Source organism: Myxocyprinus asiaticus, chromosome 1, assembly GCF_019703515.2.
Source record: "Myxocyprinus asiaticus isolate MX2 ecotype Aquarium Trade chromosome 1, UBuf_Myxa_2, whole genome shotgun sequence".
Classification (NCBI taxonomy): Eukaryota; Metazoa; Chordata; class Actinopteri; order Cypriniformes; family Catostomidae; genus Myxocyprinus; species Myxocyprinus asiaticus.
The window spans coordinates 17,403,575-17,414,410 of record NC_059344.1 but is presented as its reverse complement, the minus strand read 5'-3'; the positions used below and the strand labels follow the sequence as shown (position 1 = coordinate 17,414,410).

Below are 10,836 nucleotides of genomic sequence, written 5' to 3'. Positions count from 1 at the left end.
AATAATAGTATAGGTTTGTATTCAAATGATCTAAAATTGATGATAGAATAATATTCACCAGGTGTCCATAGACACCAAGCCACATGCAGACAAAGATGCCAAGTCAGTAGTGAATAATGATGGATAAGAGCATTTGATCATTTGCTTTGGATACAACAGTTTTATTGAAAATAATTAGTCTCTTATTTTTAACAGGTTGTAATTTTTCAATACAATATATATTGTAAATCATTTAGTGGTTTAGTATATATTTAAGAATAATGTAAAATATGACATGTAAATAGCAGTTCAATTGACAGTATATATTTAGGGACCTGAAAGGCATCGTGTATTTTCATATTTATTCAACAGTCTGCTGGTATCTTCAAATGGTGTTGTACTATTGCCTAAAATAAACAAACTGTACAAATATCCTGATATTATTTGAATGGCAAAGTGGTAAGTGTCAGATATTGCATATATTATATTTAAGAAGGTGGCCACTTGCAAATTACTTTACAAAAGCATCTGTTTTCTTTAGGAACACAACTAATATATCTCCAAAACAATATTGTATAATGATCATTTATAACAAAATTACAGTGAATTTGATGGAGTAGTTTAAGGTTTATTGAATACAAGATACATTGTTCTTTGGATTGTGAAATAAGAGAAATGTACTGACAGACACCACTGAATAGATTAAAGGTTTTTGACGCATGGCAACTTGTCAATTTTTGACAGGTAGAGGTATGGCTGAACTGCACCACTTGGAATAAGTATCCACCAACCTAGACTTAGAGCTAAACAATAAGTGTGATATGGAAGTTGATCCCTCAGTGCAAAAACACATGCAGCTGTCCCATAGCCAAACAACAGTGTGATCAGGATGACTGTGATGGCTACAAAAGCCTTTCTTTTTAGTTGATATGATCCCTCTTTCTCTCTGTCCCCTGGCCTAGGCTTCTTCAAAACCCACAAAATCATGGCAGAGCAAGTTATACACACAACTAACATAGCTAGACACAGTCCTATGTAGAACCAATTAGGCATTTTAGGGTAGGAATCCACAATTACCCATCCAAATATCAGGATTATCAGCCAGACCATCCCAACAAATGGCAGTTTTATCTTAAGGGCTTTAATGTATCTTAGGTAGACCAGTGGATGGACTACAGCCAGGTAACGTTCCACACAGAAAAAGGTTTGAAAGAGTGGTCGACCCACTGTGAATATACTGCACATGTAACTAGAGATAAGAGTAAGAGCTTTCTTATTAAGCATTGCACCCAACACAAAAATAATGATGCAAGAGTTACCAATGACCTCTGCAACACATTGGTTCAAAATTACAAAGTCTGAGGATGCAGCACCTGTAGTTCTTCTTGCCAGCCACAGAATCCAGCAGTTCAGAGGCAGCATAAGGATGGCGTTCAGTAGTACACTGAATGTAGTGAGAACATTTGATGGATAGGAGTCCATGCATTCATAAAACACATCACCAGAACAGTTGCTTTCAGAGTGGGAGGTGCAGCTGGAAAAAAAGCCAGTAGTGCTGTTCACTGCCATATTTAGTGAGGTTGTTTTCTTAAGTATTCTGTATGGAATAAAGGTAAAACTAATCTTTACATATAGTTTATGTATGTGGAATGATTGCATACTTATCGTGTTTTTAGTCAGTCAAAACTAGACACACAACAAAACACTGTACATTTGCTTGGTATATAAACAAAACTAAAAACATAACATTTTATTGTAGACATTTAAGTTTTCCAAAGAGAAAAAAAAATCGACCCATACTCACACACGAATAGTTGCACACGTATCCAAACAGCCTGAAGTGTGTTGAGAGGATTTTGTCTCTATACCGCATATTTTGTTGTGACAGCCACTCCCTTTATTCATATTGAGAGGAGTGATTCTGTATGGTAAATGTATTAGACAGTTTGTGATTTTAGGACTATATTTAGCAATTAATAAAGCACAAATAAACTTTTCACATATAGAATAGTAAGGAGCCAAACAAGTAGATGGGCAGCAAAAAGAAATTAGGTAGTTTTAATAAATTGGCCTATATCTATATGCAGATTTATGTTTATCATTACCTATTTCTGTGATTACAGTATTGCCAATATTTGTAACTTATGGCAGTTTGTAAACATATTAGGGATTGAACCAGAAATTATGGTATCTGGTTCGGTCATTGCGAGAACTTGCTATGGAATCCCCCTTCCCCGACGACCTAGTTGAAACCCATGTACAATAGGTAATCCTGTAATTGGCAATGGTGTTTATGCCCCGCCCCTTTAGGTGATTTTAAGGTACTATTACTTGTTTATAAATCAGTCAGTGGCCTAGGACCTAAATAAATTGCAGATATGCTTGTTGAATATAAACCTAACAGACCTCTCAGATCATTAAGATCAAGTCAGTTAGAAATACCAAGTGTTCACTAAAAACAAGGTGAGACAGTGTTTAGATATTACGCCACCTGCAGCTGGAACCAGCTTCCTGAAGAGGTCAGATATGCTCCAAAAGTAGCCACATTCAAGTCCAGACTGAAAACACATCTGTTCAGCTGTGCATTTCTTCTCTAATTGCACTGCATCATTTTATTAACTGGTTTTAACATTTAATCTTTTATTTATCTTGTATTTTATTTATCCTTTTTATGTAAAAAACTTTAAATTGCCATTGTGTATGAAATGTGCTATATCAATAAACTTGCCTTGCCTTTCCTAGGTGCGCAGTTGGCCTATGTACTTTAAGCGGGTGTGCGAATGCTATTTCTTCAGAATTTTCTTCCTTCAAGACTGAGGATATCTTCATCTTGGAAACCCTCTCCGCTTCGCCATCATCTCTGCGAGACGCGGACAGGACTACTCAACGCCTATATGACTAGCGCCTGCAGTGAGAAGACTCACCATAATTTGATAAATAAAATTGATCTTGTTTTAAGGATTTTTAGATATTTTTACTATGGTGAACCACACTGAGAAAAAAGTCAACACAAAGCTTCCTCCGGTAGGACAAGCGGTTGCAGCACACCTCTGTCCGGCTACCACTATGAGACGGAAATACCGCCCCTCCCACCCCTACAAGCCGTGTCGACTGACGTCCGCACTGGCTGGAAGACCTTAAACGGTGGAGGGACAAGCTGGTCAGCACACTATGAAATGGCGGTGCTCCAGGTGTTTCAGGCTAAGCTCCTAAAGGAAATAGATAAGCAAGGCCCCGATCCAGAGCTATTCAAGGAACTCCTCACTGCTACAAATTTGCCACTGCGAGCTACGAAAGCTACCGCTTAGGCCATTGGGAAAACAATGAGCAACCTGGTGGTCCTGGACAGGCACATTTGACTGACGCTCACAGAAAAGCCGCCTTCCTCGACACCCCGGTGTTGCCTGATGGTCTCTTTGGCAACACTGTGGAAGGCTTTGCAGTCGAAAGCTATGAAACACTTTCTACCAAAGAGAAGCAGCACTTCCTTTCAACCAGCCTGCTCCTGCTCTACTTTGATTAGATTTATTTGACAATAAAAATTTAAATGAATCACAACTCAAATTGTCAAGGATAACACAATAAAGTTAAAAACATATTTCCATTGTGGTCCTTGATATTACATAATATAGATGACATTCCTGGTGATAGATACACTGGCAGCGATAGTACTACTTCACATACAATGTCCACACGTACAATACAATATCACAATTATACATTTACTCATTATTAAAAAATACAATTCATCAAAAAGTAAATTTATCTAAAAAAAAAGTATTTTAACTTTCAGACTAAAACCAACCATATTTGTTATACACTTGATATGCATTGGTAACTGATTCCACACCTGTGCTCCTGAGGATTCAAAAGACCTCTGGCCGTACATGATTTTAAAGTGACATAAAGTAAGATCCATAATACTCTGCCTGGAATTGTAACCAGTTTTGGGGGTAACGCGATAAAGTAACGTGCGTTACGTAATCAGATGACTTTTTTCGAGTAACGTGTAAAGTAATGCAGTATTTTTTTTATTTTAGACCATAATATCTGAGTTATTTTTTTAAATAAGTAAAACGTTGCTTTTGTACACCTCTCCTTTCCCTGAGTAAAAGTGTGCAAACTTCGAGGAGGGGCATGATGGGCTCTGTAGTTCTAGAGAGTGGGAGGCTTCCTAGAGATGTTCAGTGAAGTTGTAGTATGTGTGTGCATGATGGGCACTGTAGTGTGCGCATGATGGGTATTGTAGTTCTAGAGAGTATGAGCCATGCTTATCAGCGATGGGCAGAGCACAACAAGTCTTCTTTTAGCCCACCCTGAGATTTATATTTTAAAAATGGCAAAATATTGCTGGTAAAGGAATGTAAAATGCTTCAGTGGAATCCAGTTGTACTCATCATTTGCAGCAGTGGATTTTTTTGTGCAGCTGTCATAATCTTTGCCATTGTCATGACAATCACAGCAAAAGTTAATAAATGTGTTCTCATAAGGCAACATTTTGTCAAAAATGTAACATTCGAGTAAGTGATACTTTGATTCTCACGATTGATTTATGTAAGCTGCATTTAAAAGTGTGTAAACACACATTTTCATGGTATAATATAGCACAGGAATAAGCCGGAGAAGTCTCCCCATGACCACGGCATAATTATACAGATACATACAATGCGGAATGAACGCTGACTATTTGTGCATCCGAATTTCTTTGTTTTAAAGCTGCCCGTAACTACTTCTCTAGGATCAGTTTGCATCCAAACTGATCTGTTAAACCATTTAACATTCAACATTCGGTTGAGTGAAACACGATTGATTCATGTGTAAATACACGCTGCATTAAAAAAAAACAGTAAACATGTTTAGGCAGAGGGATTATAAAACTAGTCTTCCACTGGCCATAGCATGATATACAGGGTGAAATGCTCACTCAATTCACTGACTTGTGCAGCCGAACTGCTTCGTGATACAGCTCCCCTTAACTGGGAGAATGGGATGAGAAAAGCTGACTCTGGATCAGCAGCTGCAAGCAAAGTACTACATAGTTTGTGTACACATACAAAATTTCTTAATTTCTTAAAATATTCGACATTTTTGCTCTATAATAAACAAGTAATTTGATTCGTGAAACATAAAGTTGTGAAGAAATTTTGGAAGTATTAAAAACGATTCCATTCAAGTTGTATCAACCTGCACGTTTTCAGTTGTATGCGATCAACCAGTGGCGTCTGTACACACCGTGGATCAGCTCAAAACAAGTGTGCACTGAGATGACTTAAGTCAAAAATATTCATTTATTCATCAGATTATTCCTTGAAAATGTTAGGTTGGCATTCCCCACTGAATTTTATCCTGACTTCTGAAAAACCTCTGAAGTTGACTCATTGGCATTGTCGATGTGCACAGCACATGATGAAATATATGATGCAGGTTCAAGTGTTGGACTTTGCTGCTGTAGGTAAGGCAGTGGTTATTCTTCATTATTAATGTTGGCTGCCATGTCGATGAAAAAAAATCATGCATATTTCAGTTATTGAATCTTTATTATAAATATGACATGAAGACCTACTGACATGAGTATTGTACAGTAGCTAGCATGACCTGTAGTGTTTCTACATATATCTTATATTTGTATTGAATGCACAGCAGAAGAGAGAGTGGCGGTGAGGAAAAAAGTAACGCAAAAGTAACGTAATGCTTTACTTTCCATAAAAAGGAACTTTTTAATTAATTGAGTTACTTTTTTAAGGAGTAACATGATATTCTAACTAGTCACTTTTAAAAGTAACATTACCCAACGCTGATTGTAACAATGTTTTTCACTAATCTTTGAAAAATAAGTACTCAAATAAACTGGAGCTCTTTTGTTGATTATCTATCTACTATATTATGTTTAAGGTGAACTGCTCTACATTCAATTGGCAACCAGCCAAGATGTCTAAAATGGGTTTCATCCACATGAGTAAAATGCTGAACCCCTAAAATGAATCTAATGAATTTATTTTGAGATGCTTGTAAACTTTCCATCCACATCCGAGACAAATCACACATCCACTAATTACAAGCATAGTAAAAATAGCATTGCACTTAACATGATTCAAGTAAACTTAAGCATTCTCTATCCAGAAATCCAACACGTCTAGCAAGAAATTTGGTCCTGGCATTAACCTTGTTTGAACTTTCAAGGCCATACTTGCGCCACTTAGGCTATTGTCAAGAATGCCACCAAGATAATTGACTGAAGCTCTATTTAAAATTACACAGTCGGCGACCTTGACAGCCAACTCGGCAGCCCTATGTAATTTATATCTAGATCCAAATAGCATTGATTCCATTTTGCCAAGATGTAGTAAAAGTTTATTTTCTGAAAGCCAGTCTCTTACCTTACTGAGTTCCTCACCTAATTTCTCCTGTATTTTACAAGCATCCTTACCTGAAACCAATAGTGAAGAATCATCAGCTTGTAAAAACAAGTTACAATCACAAGCAGCTTGCAAATCAATTATATATAACAAAAACAAAAGAGGACCTAGTACACTTCCCTGGAGAACTCCATTATTTACAACTGTCATCTGTGAAAGGATCCCTCCAACTTCTACCCTCTGAGAGAGAGAGAGAGAGAGAGAGAGAGAGAGAGAGAGAGAGAGAGAGAGAGAGAGAGAGAGAGAGTGTGTGTGTGTGTGTGTGTGTGTGTGTGTTTGATCACCAGTAGGTTAGGAATTAAATGCAAATATCCTTCCTTTGAATAGAAAGTATCTGTTCTAATCCTCAACATGCAATGTGTCATGGGAAGACTCGCCATCAAAGATCCAGTTCAAACAAATTAGTGTTTCAAGGACCATATACAGCTTCTGATGAAGTAGAGGAAGCTGAGCATCAGAAAGATACATCTTTTTATTGAATCACTTGACCACCAGCTAAAGGAGGGCACTGTAGGTGACTCTAAATGACAGCATGTCTCTTTGTATTTTCAGATAATAAAGAGAGTACAATGAACAAGTCTGGAAATGTGTGCATTTATATGTACAGTATATGAATTGAAGTGAAAAGAAATAAAACCTCTATTCTATATCTGTGGTCTGTGAAATGATCACTTATTTTCTAGTCAGTGAAGAAGAAGAATGATTGATTAATTGCTTAAGCTTTTAATTGGCAGACATTACCTGCATATTGATACTATGGAATGTCATTTTATAAATAACATTAATATTCACTGACTGAAGGAACTGTAAAAAAGAAAGTGGGTGCTATTACAATTTATTCTATGATATTTATAGATATGTTAATAATATTAATATAATTGAATAAAATTACTTATTAGAAGGGCTAAATATAAATACACAAAGCCCTCTCTTTACAAAGAAAGGAGTGAAGGCCTTTCCAATGTGTTCTATGTAAAAAAATATTATAGTATTAAAAACTTCCCAATAAAAGGTAAAGCACAATGTACACAATTTGCTCACTTTAGAATGCAAAACGTTGGTGTGTGAGACTGGAAATGCTGGAGAAAAGAAGATTTGTGAGTTAAAGATTGCAGTTTACCATAATAATGCTTTAACAGTGTAATATTGTGTGTTATCTGAATTTCCACACCCACTGTGTCACTACTGAAAAGGGAATGCATGCGCTGACAACCTCTGAAACTTACTGACATCTACCTAAAATAAACGGACTCTGGAACATAACCTACTGTGGAACATAACCTACTCCGGAGCAGGTTATATTCAGTGAGTAAGTTGCTATGGCTACTAACATACCCTGAAAGTTACTTCAGCTTTTGGAACCGAAAGCTGAGATTATCCGCTTACTCTGAGTAAATTTACCTGGGTCACTTAACCTGCTCTCTGGAATACCCCCCTGTACACCTACACTGGCGGCCAAAAGTTTGGATTAATGTACAGATTTTGCTCTTATGGAAAGAAGTTGGTACTTTTATTCACCAAAGTGGCATTCAACTGACCGCAATGTATAGTCAGGACATTAATAACTTGAAAAATAACTATTAGAATAAAAAATAAAAAATAAAAAAAATAATAATATATATATATATATATATAACTTAAACTACTTCAAAGAGTTCTCATCAAAAAATCTCCATGTGCAGCAATGACAGCTTTGCAGATCCTTGGCATTCTAGCTGTCAGTTTGTCCAGATACTCAGGTGACATTTCATCCCACTCTTCCTGTAGCACTTGCCATAGATGTGGCTGTCTTGTCGGGCACTTCTCACGCACCTTACAGTCTAGCTGATCCCACAAAGCTCAATGGGGTTAAGATCCATAATATTCTTTTCCAATTCTCTGTTGTCCAATGTCTGTTTCTTTGCCCACTCTAACATTTTCTTTTTGTTTTTCTGTTTCAAAAGTGTTTTTTTTATTTGCTATTCTTTCAATAAGGCCTGCACCCCTGAGTCTTCTCTTTACTGTTGTACTTGAAACTGGAGTTGAGCAGGTAGAATTCAATGAAGCTGTCAGCTGAGGACATGTGAGGTGTCTATTTCTCAAACTAGAGATCTTGTTTAGTTGTACATTTGGCCTTACACATCTCTTTCTGTCCTGGTTAGAGCCAGTTGCCCTTTGTTTTTGAAGACTGTAGTGTACACCTTTGTATAAAATCTTCAGTTTTTTGGCAATTTCAAGCATTGTATAGCCTTCATTCCTCAAACAATGATTGACTGATGAGTTTCTAGAGAAAGCTGTTTCTTTTTTGCCATTTTTGACCTAATATTGACCTTTAAACATGCCAGTCTATTGCATATTGTGGCAACTCAAAAATAAACACAAAGACAATGTTAAGCTTTATTTAACGAACCAAATAGCTTTAAACTGTGTTTGATATAATGACAAGTGATTTTCAAATACCAAATTAGCAATTTAGCATGATTACTCAAGGATAAGGTGTGATGGCTGCTGGAAAATGGGCCTGTCTAGATTTGATCAAAAATGACTTTTCAAATAGTGATGGTGCTGTTTTTTTACATCAGTAATGTCCTGACTATACTTTGTGATCAGTTGAATACCACTTTGGTGAATTAAAGTACTAGATTCCTTCCGTAACAGCAAAATCTGTTCATTATTCCAAACTTTTGGCCGCCAGTGTATTTATTCATGCGATTATCTAACCAGCCAATTGTGTGACAGCAGTGTGTAGCGGAGAGTTTAGGCCTGCCTAACACTGTTCATTGAAACAACAATTGTTCATCCAATTGACTCAAAGGACTAGTTCAAATGACTGTTCACTCAACTGACTCAAACGTCTCATTCAAATGAATCAAATGATTCAGTATTCAATGCAATGTGTGACATAACAAATCTGTGACATAACAATTTGGCCAACCTTGGACCCAGTGAAGGCAAGATGGGCATTTTTCTCCATCCAGCTCCAGTCCAGAAGAAGCATCTTTTCCTGTTGGGTCTGGAAAAACTGTGCAGCGTTGAGAAGCTGGGTGAGATTTTGTTTTGGCCTTTTTGGGATTTGGTAGAATGTGTCTGCTGGCTTGCTGAGGTGGAAGATCTGTTCAAGAGGTGGAACTCCATATCCCAAAACCCCTTTCAGCCCATGCCCTGTCCTCTCCCAGGCTCTTCTCGGGAATCACGCCACAGTAGGAGGAATAAGCTTGCTTCTGACTGCCTGGAGGTGGAGGAGCTTGCTGATGACAGGCGGAGAAGCCCACTGCAGACTGCCAGGAAGCGGGGGAGCCCGCTGCAGACCGTCAGGAGGCGGCTGAACCCACAGCTGACCGCCAGGAGAATGCCGAGCACGTAGCTGACCACCAGGAGAATGCCGAGCACGCAGCTGACCGCCAGGAGGCAGCCGAGCCCACAGCTGGCCACCAGGAGGCGGCCGAGCCTGCTGCTGACCGCCAGGAGGCGAAGGTGCCCTCTATTGCTCTTCCCGCTATTAGCAAGAGGAGTAGGATGAGAAAGAGGCGGCTCCCTGTTATCAAGTCCGCTCCAGCCCACCACGAGGGGTCAGAGTCCGCTGCAGCTCACCAGGAGGGGTCAGAATCTACTGCAGCGTCTCTTGAGGGGTGCGAGTCCGCTGCAGCTCACCAGGATGGGCCAGAATCCATTGCAGCATCTCTTGGCTGCCATCCGACCTAAACCCCTGTCCAGCAGCCACCGTCCATCTGACCCCTCACCATCGGCCACCATCCAGCTTTCTGCGGTTGCCGCCCAGTCTGTCCAGTCCCCAGCGGCTGCCATCCAGTCTGACCCCTCACCAGTGGCCACCGTCCAGCTCCCTGCAGTCACTGCCGAGTCTTTCCAGTTCCCTGTAGTCATCAACAAGTCTATCCAACTCCCAGTGGCTGTCAACAAGTCTGTCCAGCCACAGCGGCCACCATTCATACTGACCCCTCACCAGCAGACACCGCCCATTTCCCTGAGGCCACCACCCAGTCTGTCTTGTTCCCTGCAGCCACCAACGAAACCGTCCAGTCCCCTGTGGCCATTGACGAGCCTGTCCAATTCCCTGTGGCTGTCGACCAGCCTGTCCAGTCCCCAGCAGCCACCATTCATACTGACCCCTCACCAGTAGCCACCGCCAATTTTCCCGCGGCTGTGCCCAGTCTGTCTTGTTCCCTCCAGCTGCCAATAAGACTGTCCAATTCCCTGTGGCCATTAACCTGTCTGACCTCTCACCAGTGGCCACAGCTCAGTCTGACCCTTCGCCCCCACCCTGACTAACACCTGTCCTGCAGCTGGCATCCAGACTGTCCTCTGCCCAACGGACACTACCTTGCCCCTTTCATGGTGCCAGACCTCATCCCTCGGCTCAAGCCTCCTCTTAGGGTGCCGGACCCCACCCTCATCCTGGATCCTTCTCCCAGGCCACCTGACCTCATCCCCTACCTGGATCCTA

General features: G+C 39.9%; 1 protein-coding gene across 1 annotated transcript; it reads right to left on the bottom strand.

The window, feature by feature from the left end:
- Positions 1-282: 282 nt before the first annotated feature.
- Positions 283-6,507, bottom strand: LOC127453140 (uncharacterized). The gene is made up of 2 exons (XM_051719362.1): positions 6,407-6,507; positions 283-1,900 (listed from the first exon to the last, which is right to left on the bottom strand). Exon 2 carries the CDS (start codon positions 1,636-1,638, stop codon positions 682-684), a length of 957 nt encoding a protein of 318 aa, XP_051575322.1. The 5' UTR covers positions 1,639-1,900; positions 6,407-6,507; the 3' UTR covers positions 283-681.
- Between the last annotated feature and the right edge of the window lie 4,329 nt (positions 6,508-10,836).